The following is a 25,185-nucleotide window of genomic DNA, read 5'->3' on the forward strand; positions in this document are numbered from 1 at the left end:
GCAGAGCCAGATGGCTCTCCGAGTTAGGCAAACAATTATTAGGCATCCATCTACTCAGGGCTCTGACTTGCCCAGCCAATATAAAAAGAAATCCGGCAATGCCGCTCCGCCCAACTGTTTAGAGCTATGTAAGGTAGACAATTTGAGTTTAGGTCTAGTCTTCCCCCATATAAAGGATGAGATTAATGAATTTAGGCCTGAGAAAAAAAGATTTAGGGATCAGTACTGCACTATGGTGGAGGGAGTAACTGAGTTTGGGGAGTAGGATCATTTTAATCAGGTTAATACGTCCGGAGACAGATAATGGCAGTTTACTCCAGATAGCAAATTTAAGTTTAACAAGATCTAACAACGGGAGAATATTCATTTTTATGTCAAGTCTACTATATTTTGAAATATTTATGCCCAGATACTTAAAGTTAGTTACAACAGGCAATGGGAATAACGTTTCAAGGTGATCCATTGGACCAAGGGAGAGAGGCATCAAGGTGGATTTATCCCAATTTATGTATAATCCCGAATAATTATTAAATTTGTCTTTAGTAGCAATCACATGGGGTAGTGTTTCTTCTGCTTTATCCATAAATATCACCATATCATCAGCATATAAGCCAATGGTATCTAAACGGCCCGCTATTTCTATACCTTTAATGACTGGAGTGGATCTTATATGGATCGCCAATGCTCTGATTGCCAAAGAGAACGATTCGGATACAGAGTTATTTATTTTTATTCGGGCTTTTGGTTTCATGTACATCGCGCATATCCAATTCCTAAATTTGGAACCAAATTCATATTTTTGTAAACATGCAGATAAAAATGACCACTCAAGAGAATCGAAGGCCTTAGCCGCATCCAGCGAAGCCAAGGCCCATTCATTATCTGGCACTAGGGAACTGTACTGGACCACTGACTGAACTCCCCTAATATTAATAGATGTATTTTTCCCGGGCATGAAACCGGTCTGGTCTGGATGTGTTATTTCTAGTATCACCGAATTTAATCTAGTGGCCAGGAATTTAGTGAAGATCTTATAGTCCACATTTACCAACGATATGGGGCGATATGATCCACATTCAAGAGGATCCTTCCTAAGCACTATTATATTTGCAATCATAAAAGGGGTCCGGTAAAGAATCTTCCTCCCAGGTCCTCTGAAACACCCTCAGAAGGAGTGGTGCCAAAACATCCCAATATTTCCTGTACATTTCTATGGGAAATCCATCCGGCCCAGGCACCTTCCCAGAGGCCATATCCGCTATGGCTTCATTTATTTCCTCTATCGTGAAGTCTGCATCCAGAAAGGCTTGTTGAGAGGGACTCAGTGTGGGAAACTTTACGGCTAATAAATACTCAAGGCAGTCCGAAGAGCTAAAAGCCCCTCTGGAACTATATAACGATTTATAATAGTCAAGGAAACTCTGGAGTATATCACCCGTTGAGTTTACTATTGAATTATCTAGTTTTTGAATTTGAAGTATGGTATTAGATGTGTTGGCGCACTATAAATGCCAGTAACTTGCTGGACTGATTTCCTAGTTCAAAATATGACTGACGAGTAAAAAATAATTTACGTTTAGATTTGGTATCCATGTATTGAGTATATATATATATATATATATATATATATATATATATATATATATATACACACACACACACACATACAGTTGTGGCCAAAAGTATTGACACCCCTGCAATTCTGTCAGATAATACTCAGTTTCTTCCTTAAAATGATTGGAAACACAAATTCTTTGTTATTATCTTCATTTAATTTGTCTTAAATGAAAAAACACAAAAAGAATTGTCCTAAAGCCAAATTGGATATAATTCCACACCAAACATAAAAAAGAGGGTGGACAAAAGTATTGGCACTGTTCGAAAAATCATGTGATGCTTCTCTAATTTGTGTAATTAACAGCACCTGTAACTTACCTGTGGCACCTAACAGGTGTTGGCAATAACTAAATCACACTTGCAGCCACTTGACATGGATTAAAGTTGACTCAACCTCTGTTCTGCGTCCTTGTGTGTACCACACTGAGAATGGAGAAAAGAAAGAAGACCAAAGAACTGTCTGAGGACTTGAGAAACCAAATTGAGAGGAAGCATGAGCAATCTCAAGGCTACAAGTCCATCTCCAAAGACCTGAATGTTCCTGTGCCTACAGTGCGCAGTGTCACCAAGAAGTTTAAAGCCCATGGCACTGTGGCTAACCTGCCTAGATGTGGACGGAAAAGAAAAATTGACAAGAGATTTCAAAGCAAGATTGTGCGGATGTTGGATAAAGAACCTCGACTAACATCCAAACAAGTTCAAGCTGCCCTGCAGTCCGAGGGTACAACAGTGTCAACCCGTACTATCCGTCGGCATCTGAGTGAAAAGGGACTGTATGGTAGGAGACCCAGGAAGACCCCACTTCTTACCCCGAGACATAAAAAAGCCAGGCTGGAGTTTGCCAAAACTTACCTGAAAAAGCCTAAAATGTTTTGGAAGAATGTTCTCTGGTCAGATGAGACAAAAGTAGAGATTTTTGGGCAAAGGCATCAACATAGAGTTTTCAGGAGAAAAAAAAGAGGCATTCAAAGAAAAGAACACGGTCCCTACAGTCAAACATGGCGGAGGTTCCCTGATGTTTTGGGGTTGCTTTGCTGCCTCTGGCACTGGACTGCTTGACCGTGTGCATGGCATTATGAAGTCTGAAGACTACCAACAAATTTTGCAGCATAATGTAGGGCCCAGTGTGAGAAATCTGGGTCTCCCTCAGAGGTAATGGGTCTTCCAGCAGGACAATGACCCAAAACACACTTCAAAAAGCACTAGAAAATGGTTTGAGAGAACGCACTGGAGACTTCTGAGGTGGCCAGCAATGAGTCCAGACCTGAATCCCATAGAACACCTGTGGAGAGATCTAAAAATGGCAGTTTGGAGAAGGCACCCTTCAAATATCAGGGACCTGGAGCAGTTTGCCAAAGAAGAATGGTCTAAAATTCCAGCAGAGCATTGTAAGAAACTCATTGATGGTTACCGGAAGCGGTTGGTCGCAGTTATTATGGCTAAAGGTTGTGCAACCAAGTATTAGGCTGAGGGTGCCAATACTTTTGTCTGGCCCATTTTTGGAGTTTTGTGCGAAATGATCAATGTTTTGCTTTTTGCTTCATTCTCTTTTGTGTTTTTTCATTTAAGACAAATTAAATGAAGATAATAATACCAAAGAATTTGTGTTTGCAATCATTTTCAGGAAGAAACTGAGTATTATCTGACAAAATTGTAGGGGTGTCAATACTTTTGGCCACAACTGTATATATATATATATATATATATATATATATATATATATATATATATATATATATATATATATATATATATAAAATCTATGGGAGTTTAGCCACTCATTTCCATTTGTTTGATTAGCTACAGTGCCTTGCGATATTATTCGGCCCCCTGGTACTTTTCAACCTTTTCCCATATATCATGCTTCAAACAAAGATACCAAACGTAAATTTTTGGTGAAGAATCAACAAGTGGGACACAATTGTGAAGTTGAATGAAATTTATTGGTTATTTTAAATTTTTGTGGAAATTCAAAAACTGAAAAGTGGGGCGTGCAATATTATTCGGCCCCTTTACTTTCAGTGCAGCAAACTTACTCCAGAAGTTCATTGTGGATCTCTGAACGATCGAATGTTGTCCTAAATGACTAATGATGATAAATATAATCCACCTGTGTGTAATCAAGTCTCCGTATAAATGCACCTGCTCTGTGATAGTCTCAGGGTTCTGTTTGAAGCACAGAGAACATCATGAAGACCAAGGAACACAACAGGCAGGTCCGTGATACTGTTGTGGAGAAGTTTAAAGCCGGATTTGGATACAAAATGATTTCCAAAACTCTAAACATCCCAAGGAGCACTGTGCAAGCGATCATATTGAAATGGAAGGAGTATCATACCACTGCAAATCTACCAAGACCTGGCCGTCCCTCTAAACTTTCATCTCAAACAAGGAGATCTCCATAAATTGAGCTTGCTGCTTCTGTAGCCCCATGGAAAAATCTGTAAAAATTGATATTGTGGAATTATTGAATTTAATGGAGCTTTTTTGCCTTGCCATGCAGATAGCGTCTCTGTCCCTGCAGTTTAGGAGACGTGCCAAAAAAGGACGTGGCGGACTGCCTGGGGGAGAGACTTTGTTAGGACCCTATGGGCCCCTTTCTACAGAAAAGGTTGAAGAGAACTCCTCTCCCAGAGTGTCTTTAAGCCAATTTTCCAAAACTTGCTCTGGCCGTTGACCTTCAGAGCGCTCTGGTAATCCAATGATTCGGATATTATTCCTGCATGACCTGTTTTCCAGGTCGTCCGCCTTCTGCCTCCAGGCATTCATGGAGCCAGCTACTTTTGTCAGTTTAGTTTCCAAGGGCGTAAGGCTATCTTCCAGGCTGGAGACTCTCGTTTCAACTTCCGTAATGCGCCCTCTCATGGCTTGCATATCCTGCCGAAGATGCCCCACTTACGAATGTACCTCCTCTATTATCCCAGTCAGTGATGCTCTAATTAGAGATATTGTTTGCATTAATTGTTCAGACACTTGCATAGAGTCAAGACTTATTGATGCCCTCCCTCTCCGCTGTGAGAATTGCTATTTTTACACTGGTCCGCAGCTTTAACATTTGATGGAGTATTTCTGCAGGATCTTGAATTATCAGAGGGGATGGGCCCTGCAAATTCTTTTAACTTTTCAATCGCCCCTGAACTCTTCGGTGGGCTCATGGTTAAGATTTATGTGGTATAGCAAGTTGCTAATTTATAGCAGCTCTCTTGTAGTGCAGGAGCTTAATTTACCTGAATTTACTATAGTGCGACAGAACAACCAAACTTATCTGGTCAGTTGTGTAACTCTTTTCCAGCTATAATATGATAATATGCTGCTCTGTCAGCAAGTCACTAGGTTATCCACCCTTCCAGCCTCAGGAAATTGGAGAACTGAAAATGAAAGTACAGAGATACCAGCACAGTCTGTTTATGTCGTTTTATCAGCAGGGTATAATACCCAATGCGACCTTAGCTTCAGGTCAGTGAGATCGTATTATAAAGGTCCTACAACAGACCTCAGCATGCGATCCGATGAAGTGTGCTGTCAGCAAAATGCCGTGGATACCGCAGACCCAGTCCCAAGTATCCGAGAGGTGATGAGAGCGGTGATTGTAATCAAGATGGCGGGTGCCAGATGGCAGCGTATAACTTCAATGAGGGAGCACGGGGGTCATTTCTCAGAGCTCACAACGAGCGTACCCTCCTGTGTACCTTTATGAGTTCTGCGCTCCTTCCAACTCGCCGCACCTGAGGTGAAGTTTTCCAGGCTACGTCTCAGTTACAGAGCACACAGTAGAAAATGGCTGCCACCTCCTTGCAGGCTCTGCTTTCCGTCCGGGTCTTCCGGGATCTACCCTGACCGGAGCCTCACTCCGCACCTCCTCGGAAGCCAGAGGTTCCCCGGAGCCAAGGGGGTCCACAGTATTATCAAGGTGGGTCTTTCGGGTGATATAAAGGCAGGATTTGAGTCAGGAGCTCTGCCTAAGCATGTCCTCTCAGCTCCTCTGCATCGCCACGCCCCCCGCATGATAAGGTTTTTAATAATAGACAGTGTAGGACCGTCCCGATCAGAGTCACCTTGTCAACGGTGGCATGGTTTTTATGATATTTTTGATCAAAACAGTATTACTAATAACTCTGCTATTTAAAGGCACTTTTGCTTTTTATTTATTTAATTACAGCAGGGTTTTTACTCATTTTGTCTCTTGTAGGTTTTGTATGTTTTAAGGCCAATGTGAATATGCGTTTATGTGCTGCATGTATACCAACTCAAACCAAGCTCAATTTTTGTGTTTTTTCTTTGTAATTTTGCATTCAGTGCAAGCTGGGCGTGGCCTCCGTCTCCTGAGCTGGAAATTGTATTTAAAGGCTTCTCCAGACTGGTGTTCACTGGTTGGGATCAAGTCCTTTTGTATGCCCTTATTCACACACTGAGGTCAACTCTTACCCATGGTAAGCTTTTTAATATTAGACAGTGTAGGACCATCCCGATCAGAGTCACCTTGTTGACGGTGGCATGGTTTTTATGCTATTTTTGATCAAAAACAGTATTACTAAGAACTCTTATTTAAATGCACATTTGCTTTTTACTTATTTAGTTACAGCAGGGTTTTTTGCTCATTTTCTCTCCTGTAGGTTTTATATCAGCTAAATAGATCTTGTCCATAGCAGCCACAGGTTATATGGACCAAAGTGATACTAAAATAATATAAGTAATAAGTGCCTACTATGGACACATTAACAAAAAAACCTCAAACATTACCAAACGGAGGTGATGGAGATCAGACCGTTATCCACAGCCCTACGAACGCTTCACGTATTGCTTCATTCAGGTGATATGAAATTTCCATAGACAGTACATTGAGACGGGAAAGCATGAATCCCTCATGTCTTTATGTAGCACATGTTCAGAAGCAGCCACAGCATGGAGGACATTTGATGACATTATACAGCAGAACTGAGCAGTGTAGCAGTGAATACAGCTTTGGGCTGTGCTGAAACATTTACAGCTTTTACCTATGAATAAGGATTTCATGAGGCACGGGGTAGAGAAATGGCACATAAGTGGAGACAGGAGAATATTAGGCTGTGTGTGCACGTTGAGTATTTGCATGCAGAAAATTCTGCAAGGCTTCTGCATCTATTGGCAGGAAAACCACTGCAGAAAAAACCAAAGGGTTTTTGGTGCGTTTTGCCATGTTTTTGCATGAGTTTTTGCATGTGTTTTTGTACAGCAATGAATGCTTTTTTGAGCTAAAGATATTTTTTTAACAAGTTTTGTGATATGATTTCTTGGTTCAACATCACCTTTTTCATGCTGATGCAGTAGTAGGGCTTGGTGTTAGCAGCTGTCATTGACACCTAGCTCTAGGCTTAATAATGACAAGGCATCAGCCCGACACCCTCATTACTATGCCGATAAATAAACATAAACAAGCAAAACACACACACATTGTCACCAGCCTATGTAGGAGCGTTAACAGAGCGAACGTACATAGGCTGTAACCAGATAGCAACTGTTAAAGAAAAAAAAAATGAAAAAAAAAAATTGCGTGGGCTCCAGGATAATTTTAATAACCAACAGAGGGAAAGCTGAAAGCTGAGGGCTGATGTTAATATTCTGGGAAGGAGCCAATAGCCATAAAGGTTCCCAGGTATTATTATCAGCTCACAGCTGTTTGCTTAGTTTTTACTGGCTAGTTTACAGGGGGACACCAAAAAAAAAATTGACATAGGGTCCCGCTATAAAATCTAACCAGCAAAGGCTAGGTAGACAGCTGCGGGCCGATATTAATAGCCCAGGAAGGGGCCATGGATATTGGCCCCTCCCAGACCAAGAACATCAGCTCTCAGCCGCTCCAGAAAAGTCGCATCTATAAGATGCGCCAAATCTGGCGCTGAGCCACGCACTTCTTACCTGCCCTGTAGCGATGGCAAGGGGGATTCAAATTTGTGGAGTTCATGTCACCTTTGTATTGTCCGGTGACATCACGACCACAGGTTAGTAATGGAGAGGCGTCTGTAAGACACCTACCCATTAGTAACCCCCATAGTGATAGTGTATAAAAACACAGACAGCCAGAATAAAGTCCTTTATTTGAAATGACACAGACTCCTTTAATAATCTTAAATAAATCAAACTCACTGAAAGCTTAATCCACCAAAGCCAACGTCTCCTGCAACAAAAATAAAACAAACAACAATATTCCTCCCCTGTCAGCCAAGAAGATAATCCATAATGTCCCATGACGATCTTGATCACTTTCAGTGAAGTCACATCAGTGATGTGACTGCGCTCAAAAACAGCCGGCGATACACTAACAGGAAGCACTCGCTCCCGCAGTGTATCAATGAGCTGCTATGAGAGTTGACTGGAGTTCATCAGCTCTGGTGATCTCTCTTACGGCACCCACTGCTGTGTAGGAAAGTTCTCAGGCAGTGGTGCCGTGAGAGCACCGGAGCTGATGATCTCCGGTGAACTCTCATGGCAGCTTAGTGATACACTGCAGGAGCGATTACCTCTTGTCAGTGTATCACCCGCGGCCGGGTAGATCAGCCACATCTCCCGATGTGACAGTTCTACACTTGAGATCGCTGTGGGACACTTGGATTACGTGGACTACGGCGTACAGGTGAGTATAATGTGGTTTATTATTTTACATTATTTCTAGGCGACGAGGGTATCAGGGATTGGCCATTAAGGCGAGTATAATGTTCGTTAATTTTTATTTGAATATGTATGTAATTTTCCCTTTTTTTTTTTTTTTTAAACTATGAGCACAGGCGCCGGCAGATGTAGCCCGATGGGAGCAGTAGTCTCATCGAGCCATGCCTGCGGGTCAGTGTCACAGCTCTGGGGTCACTCTGATATATGACTGCATGATCCCGCAGCGCTGACAGTCTGCGGTTGTGTTACTGCAGGTGACAGTCAGAGTTGCGGGGTCACGCTGACATCTGCCAGCATGATCCCGCAGCGCTCTGACCGACGGTCTTACCGGCAGGTAGCATTACCGCCGATAAGAACTACCACGCCGGTATTTCCCACGCTGTCACACAGATGACAGCATGGGAAACATCATAGGAAGCCGGTAAAACGCAAAACAAAAACTCAGCAAATCCGCAAACATTTTTATACCTGCGTTTTTGCTGCAGATGACTGACTCAATTGAAGTCAATGGGTGCAGAAACGCTGCAGAAAAGCAAAAAGAATTGACATGCTGTAGAAAAAAAAAATTACTGCAAACATGCACGGAAATTTATTGATCATGTGCACAACACTTCAGGATTGTCATTGAATAAGCTTGCATAAGGATTCCATAGCGTTTTTGGCCCATTTCCGAGAGTAAAAAAGACACAAAAACGCACTGTGTGTGCCCATAGCCTAACTGTGATGTTTTACAAAGTTTCTTATATTTGTTTGTAATTTTGTTTTACGCAAAGTTTGTTAAAATGACCGTACAGGTATATTTTTATTTTAAACACAAACTAAAGTTTACCTTCAACAATTCCGCAAGGTGTTCCAAGCCCAAGCCATGCAAAAATACATCTAAATCACTGGAGGGTGAGTAACTGAAACGATAAACAAAAAAATAACAATTAATTCCACTCCTAATAATGAAGTACACACGTGGTCAAAATTTTTGGTAACCCTCGTTTGCTGACAGAAAAACCAACAATTGTCACAGAAATACCGTATATACTTGCATATAAGCCGAGATATTCAGCCCATTTTTTGGGGCTGAAAGTCCCCCTCTCGGCTTATACGCGAGTCATATACCGGGGGTTGGCCGGGCGGGGGTGTAGGAGATCATACTCACCTCTCCTAGCATGTCTCTTGCAGCCCCCCGTGCTTATTCCATCTTCTCGGCGTTGTTCTTCCTGCTTTCAGCGGTCACGTGGTGCCGCTCATTACATATGCGCATATGTAATGCACAGCTCATTACATATGCGCATATGTAAGGAGCGCCACCCTTGACCGCTGAAAGCAGGAAGAACAGCGCTGAGAAGATGGAATAAGCACGGGTGCTACAAGAGACATGCTAGGAGAAGTGAGTATAGCGGAGGGAGCCATATTCACCTGTCCCCCGTTCCACCGCTGCGGGTCGCTCTGCTGTCTTGCTTCCTCTGGCAGTGACGTTCAGGTCAGAGGGCGCCATGACGTAGTTAGCAGGCGCCCTCTGCCTGAACAGTCACTGTGCAGAGCCGGCAACGCTGAGGAGCAGCAGCTGCAGCAGCAGGGACGAGGTGAGTATATAGGCTGTTTTTTTTTTTTTTAATTGAGGCAGCGGCAGCAGCAGCATTATAAGGGGCCACTAATAACTGTGCATCATTGTAAGGGGCCGCTCACTGTGCAGCATTATAAGGGGCCACTAATAACTGTGCATCATTGTAAGGGGCCGCTCACTGTGCTGCATTATAAGGGGCCACTAATAACTGTGCATCATTGTAAGGGGCCACTAATAACTGTGCATCATTGTAAGGGGCCGCTCACTGTGCAGCATTATAACGGGCCACTAATAACTATGCATCATTGTAGGGGCCGCTCACTGTGCAGCATTATAAGGGGCCACTAATAACTGTGCATCATTGTAAGGGGCCGCTCACTGTGCAGCATTATAAGGGGCCACTAATAACTGCATCATTGTAAGGCGCCGCTCACTGTGCAGCATTATAAGGGGCCACTAATAACTCTGCATCATTGTAAGGGGCCGCTCACTGTGCAGCATTATAAGGGGCCACTAATAACTGTGCATCATTGTAAGGGGCCGCTCACTGTGCTGCATTATAAGGGACCACTAATAACTGCATCATTGTAAGGCGCAGCTCACTGTGCAGCATTATAAGGGGCCACTAATAACTGTGCATCATTGTAAGGGGCCGCTCACTGTGCAGCAGTATAAGGGGCCACTAATTATGCATCATTGTAAGGGGCCGCTCACTGTGCAGCATTATAAGGGGCCACTAATAACTGTGCATCATTGTAAGGGGCCGCTCACTGTGCTGCATTATAAGGGGCCACTAATAACTGTGCATCATTGTAAGGGGCCGCTCACTGTGCTGCATTATAAGGGACCACTAATAACTGTGCAGCATTATAACGGGCCACTAATAACTATGCATCATTGTAGGGGCCGCTCACTGTGCAGCATTATAAGGGGCCACTAATAACTGTGCATCATTGTAAGGGGCCGCTCACTGTGCAGCATTATAAGGGGCCACTAATAACTGCATCATTGTAAGGCGCTGCTCACTGTGCAGCATTATAAGGGGCCACTAATAACTGTGCATCATTGTAAGGGGCCGCTCACTGTGCAGCAGTATAAGGGGCCACTAATAACTGTGCATCATTGTAAGGGGCCGCTCACTGTGCAGCATTATAAGGGGCCACTAATAACTGTGCATCATTGTAAGGGGCCGCTCACTGTGCAGCATTATAACGGGCCACTAATAACTGCGCATCATTTTAAGGGGCCGCTCACTGTGCAGCATTATAAGGGCAGTAGGTTCGGCATTTTCCACCCTAGGCTTATACGCGAGTCAATAAGTTTTCCCAGTTTTTTGTAACAAAATTAGGGGGGTCGGCTTATACACGGGTCAGCTTATACACGCATATACACTCACTGGCCACTTTATTAGGTACACCTGTCCAACTGTGTGTTAAGACTTAATTTCTAATCAGCCAATCACATGGCGGCAACTCAGTGCATTTAGGCATGTAGACATGGTCAAGACAATCTCCTGCAGTTCAAACCGAGCATCAGTATGGGGAAGAAAGGTGATTTGAGTGCCTTTGAACGTGGCAAGATTGTTGGTGCCAGAAGGGCTGGTCTGAGTATTTTAGAAACTGCTGATCTACTGGGATTTTCACGCACAACCATCTCTAGGGTTTACAGAGAATGGGCCGAAAAAGAAAAAAAATCCAGTGAGAGGCAGTTCTGTGGCCGGAAATGCCTTGTTGATGCCAGAGGTCAGAGGAGAATGGGCATACTGGTTCGAGCTGATAGAAAGGCAACAGTGACTCAAATTGCCACCCGTTACAACCAAGGTAGGCAGAAGAGCATCTCTGAACGCACAGTGCGTCGAACTTTGAGGCAGATGGGCTACAGCAGCAGAAGACCACACTGGGTACCACTCCTCTCAGCTAAGAACAGGCATCTGATGGCTACTTTCAGCAGGATAATGCGCCATGTCATAAAGCTCGAATCATCTCAGATTGGTTTCTTGAACATGACAATGAGTTCACTGTACTCAAATGGCCTCCTCAGTCACCAGATCTCAATCCAATAGAGCATCTTTGGGATGTGGTGGAACGGGAGATTCGCATCAGGGATGTGCAGCCGACAAATCTGCGCCAACTGTGTGATGCCATCATGTCAATATGGTCCAAAATCTCTGAGGAATGCTTCCAGCACCTTGTTGAATCTCTGCCACGAAGAATTGAGGCAGTTCTGAAGGCAAAAGGGGGTCCAACCCGTTACTAGCATGGTGTACCTAATAAAGTGGCCAGTGAGTGTATACGGTAACTTGAATCTCACAAAAGTAATAATAAATCAAAACTATGAAAATGAACAAATGAAAGTCAGACATTGCTTTTCAACCATGCTACCACAGAATTTAAAAAAAATATAAAACTCCTGAAATAGACCTGGACAGAAATGATGGTACCCTTAACTTGATATTTTGTTGCACAACCTTTTGAGGCAATTACTGCAAACAAACGATTCCTGTAATTGTCAATGAGACTTCTGCACCCCTCGACAGGTATTTTGGCCTACTCCTCAAGAGTAAACTACTCCAGTTGTCGCGTGTTTGAAGGTTTCCTTTTCCAAAGATGCTCAATAGATTTAGGTCATGGCTGATTGAAGGCCACTTCAGAATAGTCCATTGTTTTCCTCTTAGCCATTCTTGGGTATTTTTAGCTGTGTGTTTTTGGGTCATTATTCTGTTGCAAGACCCATGACCTGCGAAAGAGACCAAGCTTTCTGACACTGGGCAGCACATTTCTCTCTAGAATCCCTTGATAGTCTTGAGATTTCATTGTAGACACCCTGTGCAAGATGCAGCAAAGCAGCCCCAGAACATAACAGAGCCTCCTCCATGTTTCACAGTAGGGACAGTGTTGTTTTCTTGCTATACTTCATTTTTCTGTCTGTGAGCATAGAGGTGATGTGCCTTGCCAAAAAGTTCCATTTTTGTCTCATCTGTCCATAGGACATTCTCCCAGAAGTTTTGTGGCTTGTCAACATGTATTTTGGCAAATTCCAGTCTGGCTTTTTTATGATTTTTTTCAACTATGCTGTTCTCCTTGGTTGCCTCCCATGAAGTCTACTTTGGCTCATACAACGACGGATGTGGGATCTTATATTCCTTGAGCTTGAAGTTCACCTTTAATCTGTTTAGAAATTTTTCTGGGCTCTTTTGTTACCATTCGTATTATCCGTCTCTTTAATTTGTCATCAATTTTCCTCGTCCCGGGAGGTCCAGGGAGGTTGGCTATAGTCCCATGGAGCTTAAATTTTTGAATAATAAGTGCAACTGTGGTCATAACTTTTACCTTTAACATGTTTGTCTATAATTTTCTTTCTAATCTGCTGAGACAACTCTTTCCTTCGCTTCCTCTGGTCCATGTTGAGTGTGATACACACCATGTCACCAAAGTGAGTATCTGTAGGCCACTATACTGGCTCACTCACTGTTTAAAATATTGTAGACACCTGTGAGGCTAATTAGTGACACACCTTGATTGAACATGTCCCTTTTGTCACATTATTTTCAGGGGTACCATCATTTCTGTCTAGGCCTATTTCATGAGTTTTATTTTTTTTTAAATTCTGTGGAAGCATGGTTGAAAATCAACCTCTGACTTTCATTTGTTCATTTTCATAGATTTGTGGGTTTTTCTGTCATTAAACGAGAGGTACCAACAATTTTGACCACGTGTGTATTATTAGTAGTAGCACTCCTTAATGCACTTATTGGCATAAGGCATGTCAAAACGTATTGAAAGGAGTCTGTCACCAGATTTTTGCCATCCCATCTAAAAACAGAATAATGTAAGGGCAGAGAATGTGATTCAAGCAGTGTATCACTTACTGGGTTGCTTGCTGTAGTTTTGATCACAAATCACTTATCTGCTGAAGAGCTACTAGCTTTCCGAATGCTGACCTCTGTATAACCTCGCCCAGAGCACTGATTGGGAGCTTTCTGAGTACACTGTGCACAGGTGAAAGCAGCCAAACAGAAGTGGGGACTGCGCTATACAGTGATCATGAATAGGGATGGACGAACCCAACTGTAAAGTTCGGGATCGTACCAAACACAGTGTTCGGTCACACTCGTGTTGCAGTTCGGGACCAGGGCCGGCTGTAAAGAAAGGAAGAAAATTAATAATAAACATTATAATTATACTTACCTGTCCAGCGATGCGTCCTTCCGTCTGCATCTGCTTCCGGGGCCGCTCATTAACTTCCGCCGGTATTCACTGCACTAGGCAGTCTTCGGCTTTTTACGGCAATATTTATTCCATCAATAAAAAAAAATGTAAATAAATATTTAAATAATTTAAAAAAAAATCTACAGAATAAAAGTACACATATTTGGTATTGCCAGGTCCATAAGAGCCCGACCTATAAAACTGTCCCACTAGTTAACCCTTTTAGTTAACACCATTAAAAAAGGCAAACAAACAATGCTTTATCATACCGCCGAACAAAACGACAAATAACATGCGATCAAAAAGACGGATATAAACGTGGTACCGCTGAAACGTCATCTTGTCCCGCAAAAAGCAAGCCGCTATATAGCTCCATCACCGGAAAAATAAAAGTTATAGCTCTCAGAATAAAGTGATGCAAAAATAATTACCTTTTATATAAAATAGTTTTTATTGTATAAAAGCGCAAAAACAAAAAAAATATATGAACGAGGAATCACTGTCATCGTATTGATCCGAAGAATAACACGGCTTTATCAATTTTACCACACGCGGAACGGTATAAAGCCCCCCCCCCCAAAGAAATTCATGAATTGCTGGTTTTTGTTCATTCTGCCTACCAAAAATCGGAATAAGAAGCGATCAAAAAGTGCAATAACGCGCGATCAAAAAGACGCATATAAATATGCATAGTACAGCTGAAAACGTCATCTTGTCCTGCAAAAAACGAGCAGCCATACAGCGTCATCAGTGAAAAAATAAAAAAGTTATAGCTCACAGAATAAAGCGATGCAAAAATAATTTTTTATATAAAATTGTTTTCATTGCATAAAAGCGCCAAAAAATAAAACGACCTAAATGAGGTATCGCTGTAACCGTACTGACCCGAAGAATAAAAGGGCTTTATCAATTTTACCGCACGCGGAACGGTGTAAACGCACCCCCCAAAAGAAATTCATGAAATGCTGGTTTTTGTTCATTCTGCGTCCCAAAATTCGAAATAAAAAGCGATCAAAAGATGTCATGTGCCCGAAAATTGTACCAATAAAAACGTCAACTTGTCCCACAAAAAACAAGACCTCACATGACTCTGTGGGCCAAAATATGGAAAAATTATTGCTCTCAAAATGTGGTGATGCAAAAACTATTTTTTGCAATAAAAAGCGTCTTTTAGTGTGTGACAGCTGCCAAACATAAAAGCCTGCTATAAATAGTAAATCAAACCCCCCTTTATCCCCCTTTTAGTTAGGGAAAAGTAATAAAAAAAAAAAAAAATTTTATTTCCATGTTCCCATTAGGGTTAGGGCTATAGTTAGGGTTAAGGCTGGGGCTAAAGCTAGGGTTCGGGAAAAAGTTAGGATTACGGTTATGGTTGGGATTAGGGGTGTCTCAGGGGGTTAGGTTTGTGGTTAGGGTTGGGATTACCAATTCTTTGGTATTATTATCTTCATTTAATTTGTCTTAAATGAAAAAACACAAAAGAGAATGAAGCAAAAAGCAAAACATTGATCATTTCACACAAAACTCCAAATATGGGCCAGACAAAAGTATTGGCACCCTCAGCCTAATACTTGGTTGCACAACCTTTAGCCAAAATAACTGCGACCAACCGCTTCCGGTAACCATCAATGAGTTTCTTACAGTTTCTTACAATGCTCTGCTGGAATTTTAGACCATTGTTCTTTGGCAAACTGCTCCAGGTCCCTGATATTTGAAGGGTGCCTTCTCCAAACTGCCATTTTTAGATCTCTCCACAGGTGTTCTATGGGATTCAGGTCTGGACTCATTGCTGGCCACCTTAGAAGTCTCCAGTGCTTTCTCTCAAACCATTTTCTAGTGCTTTTTGAAGTGTGTTTTGGGTCATTGTCCTGCTGGAAGACCCATGACCTCTGAGGGAGACCCAGCTTTCTCACACTGGGCCCTACATTATGCTGCAAAATTTGTTGGTAGTCTTCAGACTTCATAATGCCATGCACACGGTCAAGCAGTCCAATGCCAGAGGCAGCAAAGCAACCCCAAAACATCAGGGAACCTCCGCCATGTTTGACTATAGGGACGTGTTCTTTTCTTTGAATGCCTCTTTTTTTCTCCTGTAAACTCTATGTTGATGCCTTTGCCCAAAAAGCTCTACTTTTGTCTCATCTGACCAGAGAACATTCTTCCAAAACGTTTTAGGCTTTTTCAGGTAAGTTTTGGCAAACTCCAGCCTGGCATTTTTATGTCTCGGGGTAAGAAGTGGGGTCTTCCTGGGTCTCTTACCATACAGTCCCTTTTCATTCAGATGCCGACGGATAGTACGGGTTGACACTGTTGTACCCTCGGACTGCAGGGCAGCTTGAATTTGTTTGGATGTTAGTCGAGGTTCTTTATTCAACATCCGCACAATCTTGCCCTGAAATCTCTTGTCAATTTTTCTTTTCCGTCCACATCTAGGGAGGTTAGCCACAGTGCCATGGGCTTTAAACTTCTTGATGACACTACGCATGGTAGACACAGGAACATTCAGGTCTTTGGAGATGGACTTGTAGCCTTGAGATTGCTCATGCTTCCTCACAATTTGGTTTCTCAAGTCCTCAGACAGTTCTTTGGTCTTCTTTCTTTTCTCCATGCTCAATGTGGTACACACAAGGACACAGGACAGAGTTTGAGTCAACTTTAATCCATGTCAACTGGCTGCAAGTGTGATTTAGCTATTGCCAACACCTGTTAGGTGCCACAGGTAAGTTCCAGGTGCTGTTAATTACACAAATTAGAGAAATATCACATGATTTTTCGAACAGTGCCAATACTTTTGTCCATCCTCTTTTTTATGTTTGGTGTGGAATTATATCCAATTTGGCTTTAGGACAATTCTTTTTGTGTTTTTTTCATTTAAGACAAATTAAATGAAAATAATAATACCAAAGAATTTGTGTTTACAATCATTTTCAGGAAGAAACTGAGTATTATCTGACAGAATTGCAGGGGTGTCAATACTTTTGGCCATAACTGTATGGACAAGTCCTGTGGGAACCACACCTGGTTTATTTTAATAAATGCGAGCTTGCTCATGTTGGCTGTGTACAGGCAGATGCAACTGTCAGTGATCACACCCCTTGCTGTGCTAAACACACGTTTCGAAAATACACTTGCTGCAGGGCAGGCCAGCACCTCCAAGGTGTAAAGGACACACTCAGGCCATGTACTAAATTTGGAGACCAAGAAGTTAAATGGGGCAGACCCATTCAGTTCTTGGATACGTATGGCACATATTCTTCCAACATGTTGCTATAACGCTGCCTCCTAATACGGACTTTATCAGACGGCGGTGCTGGATGTTGTAGCAAGCTGAGGTTGGTTTTTCGTATTTTGGACAGACTAACCCTCCATTAAGAGGTAGTGCCGTTGCCCCAGCTGCGTTGAAGACTTCCTCCTCTTCTCACTTGTGCTTCCACTGATCCCCGTTGTCAGGTGGGGACGCTGTCAGCATTGCGCTTGTATTCCTGCTCCAGTGATGGACGTAAGGATGGCACATTGTCCTTGTAGTGGGGATTCAGCAGGGTGACCACCCAGTAATCAGCACTGGTAATAATCCGGGAAACTCGGCGGTTGTTGCACAGGCACAGCAGCATGTATTCACTGTTTGCCAGGCTGCCCAGAGGCAACGACAAGCTGTCTTTGGTGGCAGGTGTATCGTTTTTGTCCTCTGTATCCCCTAGCCAAGCCAAGGGAGGCCCGTGAGCTGTTTGAAGTGCCATTCTGTGTGAACACTGTTCCTCCACCTCCCAAACTGTCCCCTGGCTGGAACACACCCTCAGAGCTATGTGTGGAAAACTGACCTGATAATGGTGTGAATGGTCCTTGTTCCTTCTCCTCCTGTGCCACCAACTCATCCATCATTGCCTGAAGCGATTTTTCAAGGAGACGTAGAAGTAGTAATGCTGATGATGGCTTTATCAGCGCTGGTCATGTTCGTGTAGTACTCAAAGCAGCGCAACACAGCACACTCGTCCCGCATGGAGGCCAACTTGGTCATGAACTGGTGTTGTTCCGCAGAGGGACTCAATCGTGTGTGCTGCAACTGAAACTCCACTATAACCTACTGCTGATCGCAGTCTCTTCAGCATATGGAAGGTGGAGTTTCACCTTGTGGGTACATCGCATATGAGGCAGTGAGTGGGAAGGCTGAAGTAACACAGCAGCACAGGCAGGTGAGCAGCAGGGTGAGAACGCCCAAAGCGGGCATAGACTGTCCACACTTTCTGCAGCAGCTCTGACACCTCGGGGTGTAAGAAAACTCAAACCAACAATAAGGATCAAGTAACAAAGAGATCCATTAAAAGGTGAATTTTATTAAATAACAAATGTGCTAAAATACAAAGCATACAATAAGCAAAGATGTCATATAGGGGACGCTGGGTGAAACAAATAGGAGGGATGGATGTTATGAGCAGGGAGGTATAATTATGATAATATTTTAGTTCTGTGACTATAATGATCTTCAAGCATCCTTATAACCAAAACCTGCCACTGTCCATAGTTTACACTTAAGTAGGAAGGATCATCCCCGCGCTGCCGCCGCTGTGGTACGATATTTGTGGTCGGTCCTGATGAAGGGGTCACCAGAACCCTGAAACGCGTAGAATAAACCACGCTGAAACCTCTACAATTTTTGGAATTCTTCTTGCGGCAGCGCGGGGATGATCCTTCCTTTCTACCTACGTGTATGCTTCAACCAGGTCCTGCACTGACCTGTGGATCTGCAGCAGCCGCCATTAATATATATGTATTTCCTTCACTCTCACCAGGTGAGTAGTTCTCTTGGTGGGCAACTCTGCGTAACGTTTGATAAGACCCTATTTGCGCTTTTGTGTCTCCCTCTTTTCTCTGACTGTCCATAGTTGAAATTTTAATACTACACAAAGATGGGCATAATGGTTTATACACAGGTGGATTATATTTATCATCAATAGTCATTTAGAACATTGGATCATTCAGAGATCCACAATGAACCTCTGGAGTGAGTTTGCTGCACTGAAAGTAAAAGGGCCGAATAATATTACACGCCCCACTTTTCAGTTTTTGAATTTCCACAAAAACTTAAAATAACCAATAAATTTCATTCAACTTCACAATTGTGTCCCACTTGTTGTTTCTTCACCAAAAATTTACATTTGGTATCTTTATGTTTGAAGCATGATATGTGGGAAAAGGTTGAAAAGTTCCAGGGGGCCAAATACTTTCGCAAGGCACTGTATATCAATGCATGTAATTAAAATACTATTATAATGAAACCAGTCCTCAAAGTGCTACACAGAAGTCTGGGGCAGAAGATGCTGGCGGTGAAACGTGCATCGGGGGGGATGGGGCGCCTGGGTGAACACTCCGTACTGGCACAGTCACAAGGTAATAATACATACCGCTTTTTCACTGAAGGCATTCTTTGATATATACCCTCAGCTTATATCACCTATGTATTTTCAAGTCTAGGAACCATGTCTGTCCCCATCAGAAGACTTTACAATGAGCTCACCTTGGCCAACTTACGTACCAGTATGTTTGATCCTATAAATACATGTGGATTTTCATATATAATTTAACATCACTGAGTTTCTTTCTTGGCTTTGCACCTGTTTAAGTTAGGACCTCTATGAGGACTAACTTCTCTTACATGATGGAATTGCTAAATTAGGAAAGCATAATGATGTTTTAATTTTTAGTTGTCATTTCAACCAGTCTAGCCATACCATCAGGGACCTGACTGTACATGTTTCTGAAATAACTGGTTTAAAAGAAGCTACAGAGGATTTCCATGCTCTCTTCTGGAGACTATCCGTTTCCCTATCAATGGAGCCCATATTGTCAATGGGTAACATCACATTTCTTGATGCTTTTGAATTGGCCACATCAATCTTAGGAGCCTTGCCTCATACAGCTGAGGAATCCTCCCTCAATGCTCCATTTCTGACCTGGGATGGTGCACTTCTATGTCAACCTGGTGCCTGCAAGCTCCCCCAGAGAGTCACTATATTGATGCTGAAATTAAGGGAAGAGAGCGCACATAGGGCTATAAAAGTGATTTTTTGGATGACAATACACGGTTAGTGCACTCACCTTTACAGGTTGTGAACAGTCACAACCCCTTGCAGAATGTGAAAGGAACCAGTGGTCGCTGCAGACTCCCGTAGATGAAAGATAAAGACCGGGTTTTTCAATGTGTCCATGCTGACCACACTAGGACAGAAATATTCTTCATAGCTTTATTGTGCCGACGCATTTCGTGGCAGATCTGCCCTGAGGAAGTGGCAGATCTGCCACGAAATGCGTCGGCACAATAAAGCTATGAAGAATATTTTCTGTCCTTATATTGATGCTGAGCATAGAGTAGACCCCTGAACCACATAACACAAGTGTAGATCAAAACTCTTAAAGGTTCCCTTTAAACTCAAGTGATTCAACAGCCCAAGCCTCCTATAAACAGCTTGGATTACAGGTGCACATCACAGCACCCATGAGGATTAGGGTAAAAAAACCCTTCCTCTTTCAAGGTTTATTTTGTTTACTCCCAATTGATGAGGGGAAGAACTTTGTCATTTACAGGAAGAGTTCACTGCTCCTCCACATAGTCTTGAATAGAGCAAACGGACATAACTTCTTGCATCAACAGAACCAGGGATTTCCAGCAGACTCCCAGGTTGGTTATACGCTCCACTTCAACAGCAAGAGGCTAGAATCTGACGAGGGCAGGCCCATTCAGTTTAAAAAGGCCGTTGACCTCCTGAAACTGATAACCTTGCCTTGCAAGGTGAACCTTCTCTGAACTTGGTTTTTGTCACACATTTCCTGGATTTTCCCTATCAAGGAAAAGGACAAGAATTCACGGAGGTCACTTACCACTCAGGAGCTCTTAAGATACCAGATTATGAGGAATCATCTCTTCCGAATGATTTCCTATGGAGGCTGTGGACTCGTCCATCCTGCTGGCACGATTAAGTTTCCTGTCCCTGAACAGGCTGCTGCTGAGGAATGTCTTCAGAGGTTGTCACCTAGCCACTCCTCAGCTGGGCTGACCGCAGCTTCCATCCAGCAGTCAATGCCCCACCAACACAGTGCTGCCATTTGAATTTGGCGCCTCCCCCTGGAATACCCTGGAAGTGAATCTATGTCACTGCAGTGAACAGATGGCCGGTGCACTCTGCTCACCATAGCAATGGGTATGTTTTGAGTTTATTTTTTTACTCACATCTGTGGGAAGGAGGTGATTTAACCTTACTGTTGCTTTGACTTGCTATCAACTTGTTATGAATGTCTGTATCGGTAATTCCATTCTGAGGAGGTTCTGCCTACGCCATTGTGCAGCGACTTCAGCTGACCTACCACCTCAGATCCAAACAGCTTGCACTTTTGACTTCTCCATGCCATCTTTATATAGGCTTTGCCCAAGCACCATTGTGTGAGCCCTATTTATCACAATTTATTTATTCGAGTGTCTCTTCCCATTTCTTATCATCATTGTGCTACCGGCCTTCTTCATCTCTGGGTATTTTTGTCACTATATTGCCCTCATATTTCATCATACCATTTTAATGCGTTTGTTCTATTATGTGTCGTTATTGTATTTAATAAAGGTTTATACATCTTTTATCTAGCCTTGACTAGATAAAGATAGATGTTTGCCTTAAATTGTCTATCATCCACTTCCGTCTGGATGTCCCCTAATCCCACAATCCACCGCGCCGCATCGGAAGTACGTCGACCGACATTTTGGAACACCCAAGTGATGCCGCCCGAATCCAAGACGCAGCTGCGATCTCGATCCAGGCCTCCACTGCGATCCCGACCGCTGCTGCAAACCCAGCTGCCGCTGCGATCTCAACCGCCGCTGGGATCCCAGCCGCCGCTCGGATCCAGACCACTGCTGCGATCCCAACTGCCGCTCGGATCCAGGCGGCCGCTGCGATCTCGAGGCTGTGAAAGGAGTGTAAAGAGGTGGTATAACGAGAGGGGTGTAATGAGAGGGATGCCGCCGCCGGACTCCCGCCAGGACCCACCGCCTGACTACACGCGCCGGATCCTGCCGCTGCCTGCCCACCCACCTCCATGCAGTCACAGCCGGCAGGAAAGACCCCGGCTTGAGGCCTGTGCTGGAGATTAGGTGCGGCCAACCTCTGGTGGCGCCACACACCATCTCCAGCACAGGCTGCAGAACACAGTCTTTCCTGCCGGTTGTGAGAGGTGTGTAACGAGAGGGTGTAACGAGGGGGGGGGAGTAATGAGAGGGATGCCGCTGCCTGTCACCCATCAAGACCCACTGCCTGACTACACGTGCCGGATCTCACCGCAGCCTGCCCTCTGGTGGCCCCGCACACCATCTCCAGCACAGGCCGCAAAACACAGTCTTTCCTGCCGGATGTGACTGCACGGAAGTGGGTGAGCCGCCACCCCCAGCGCCACAAAGCTGCCCCCATCATGATGTTACTGCCCTCCCGATGCGATAGCATCGGGCACACATCTAGTAATATACAGTACAGACCAAAAGTTTGGACACACCTTCTCAAAGAGTTTTCTTTATTTTCATGACTATGAAAATTGTAGATTCACTCTGAAGGCATCAAAACTATGAATTAACACATGTGGAATTATATAATTAACAAACAACTGAAAATAGGTCTTATATTCTAGGTTCTTTAAAGTAGCCACCTTTTGCTTTGATTACTGCTTTGCACACTCTTGGCATTCTCTTGATGAGCTTCAAGAGGTAGTCACCAGAAATGGTCTTCCAACAGTCTTGAAGGAGTTCCCAGAGATACTTAGCACTTGTTGGCCCTTTTGCCTTCACTCTGCGGTCCAGCTCACGCCAAACCATCTCGATTGTGTTCAGGTCTGGTGACTGGAGGCCAGGTCATCTGGCGTAGCACCCCATCACTCTCCTTCATGGTCAAATAGCCCTTACACAGCCTGGAGGTGTGTTTGGGGTCATTGTCCTGTTGAAAAATAAATGATGGTCCAACTAAACGCAAACCGGATGGAATAGCATGCCTTTGCAAGATGCAGTGGTAGCCATGCTGGTTCAGTACGGCTTCAATTTTGAATAAATTCCCAACAGTGTCACCAGCAAAGCACCCCCACACCTCCTCCTCCATGCTTCACGGTGGGAACCAGGCATGTAGAGTCCATCCGTTCACCTTTTCTGCATCGCACAAAGACACGGTGGTTGGAACCAAAGATCTCAAATTTGGACTCATCAGACCAAAGGTATATTTTTCAGTAAAATGTAAATTGCTCTTTTATTCTATAAACTACTGACAAAATGTCTTCGAATTTCCAAGCACTATATTTTGCATTTACTTTCAGAAAATGAGAAATGGTCAAAATAAAAAAAATGCAGTGCTTGCAGACCTCAAATAACGCTAAGAAAACAACTTCGTAATCATTCAGAAACAACAATACTAATGTTTTAACTCAGGAAGAGTTCATAAATCAATATTCTGTGGAATAACATGATTTTTAATCACAGCTTTCATGCGTCTTGGCATTCTTTCCACCAGTCTTTCACACTGCTTTTGGGTGGCCTTATGCCACTCCTCGTACAAAAATTTAAGCAGTTCTAATTTGTTTGATGGCTTGTGACAATCCATCTTCCTTGAATAGATTCCAGAGGTTTTCAATGGGGTCCAGGTCTGGAGATTGTGCTGGCCATGATAGGGATTTGATGTGGTGGTCCTTCATCCACATATTGATTGACCTAGCTGTGTGGCATGGTGCATTGTCCTGCTGGAAAAACAAGTCCTCAGAGTTGGGGAACATTGCCTGAGCAGAAGGAATCAACAGTTTTTCCAGGATAACCTTGTATGCGGCTTGATTCATACGTCCTATGCAAAGAGTAACCTGCCCAATTCCAGCCTTGCTGAAGCATCGCCAGATCATCACCAATCCTCCACCAAATTTCACAGTGGGTGCAAGACACTGTGGCTTGTACGCCCTCTCCAGGTTTCCGTCTAACCATTAGACGACCAGGTGTTGGGCAAAGCAGAAAACTAGACTCCTCAGAGAAGATTACCTTACTCCAGTCCTCTATGGTCCAATCCTTATGGTCTTTGGCAAACTTCAACCTAGCTCTCCTTTGCTTCTCATTGATGAAAGGCTTTTTTCTACCTGTACATGACTTGAACCCTGCCTATAGGAGTCTGTTACGAACTGTTCTTGCCGTGTACTTCACCACAGCTGCCATTTCTATTGTGGGTCACTTGATGTCATCCTGCGGTTGCTGAGTGATATTCAAATAAGATGACGGTCATCCCGCTCAGTGGAGAGTCATTTTCACCCTCTGCCGGTCTGTAGCTTTGTTGTCCCGAATGTCTGCTGCATGACCTTTTTGTAATGGACTGCCATCTTAGAAATTTTTAAGGATTGAGGCAACATGACGCTCACTGTATCACTCTGTTAGTAAAGCCAGAATTGAGCCCTTCTTTTTCTCACTCAAGACTCTTCTTTTCAACTCCTTTGGCATGGTTAAAAGTTATTTTTTCATTCCTATTACATTTGGGATATTACTAGCACTCGTTTTGCCATTCAGCTTGTCCTATTGCAAGAGGATTGTGAACACCTGCTGTGTTTTTTCTATACTTTCTTCGCTAAATAAGATTTGGTTCAGGTGATCACCTTATCAGAAGCACATTGAGTAGAATGAGGTGTACTCTGGTTGGAATTTTTATTAATAATAATAATCTTTATTTATATAGCGCCAACATATTCCACAGCGCTTTACAGTTTAACAGTTTCAAAACACAAGTCATAAGTAACAACGTTAACAATACAATAATTAAAGCAAAATAAGACAACCCTGCTCGTGAGAGCTTACAATTTACAATGAGGTGGGGGAGATACCAAGTACTGGTGTGTATTTACAATGGTGTATTTACAATGATGGTCCAGCCATCTTGAGGGAGTAAGGGATGGATGGAGATAGTGAATGGGCTACACATGCACACTTACACATAGAATGACTTTGATTATTGAACGTGATAGGCCGCTCTTAACAAATGTTTTTTGAGGGAGCTCCTGAAACTATGCAAATTGTGGATAGTCCTAATTTCTTTGGGTAGAGCATTCCAGAGGATTCGCGCGGCGCAGCGTGGTCGGTTAGGCCAATAGACAGAAATGAGGGAGGAGATGTAG

The 25,185-nt window shown here is 43.3% G+C and overlaps 1 protein-coding gene across 2 annotated transcripts in view; it reads right to left on the bottom strand.

The window, feature by feature from the left end:
- Window positions 1–25,185, bottom strand: part of ASZ1 (ankyrin repeat, SAM and basic leucine zipper domain containing 1) — a 238,510-nt gene that overhangs the window by 46,649 nt on the left and 166,676 nt on the right. For both annotated transcript variants that reach the window (XM_073573352.1, XM_073573353.1), the window contains exon 8: window positions 9,092–9,164. In XM_073573352.1, coding sequence (XP_073429453.1) covers window positions 9,092–9,164 — 73 coding nt within the window. The remainder of the gene's footprint in view (window positions 1–9,091; window positions 9,165–25,185) is intronic.

The sequence above is a fragment of the Dendrobates tinctorius genome, unplaced genomic scaffold (assembly GCF_039654945.1).
Source record: "Dendrobates tinctorius isolate UK_male_01 unplaced genomic scaffold, ASM3965494v1 ptg000035l, whole genome shotgun sequence".
NCBI classification, from domain to species: Eukaryota; Metazoa; Chordata; class Amphibia; order Anura; family Dendrobatidae; genus Dendrobates; species Dendrobates tinctorius.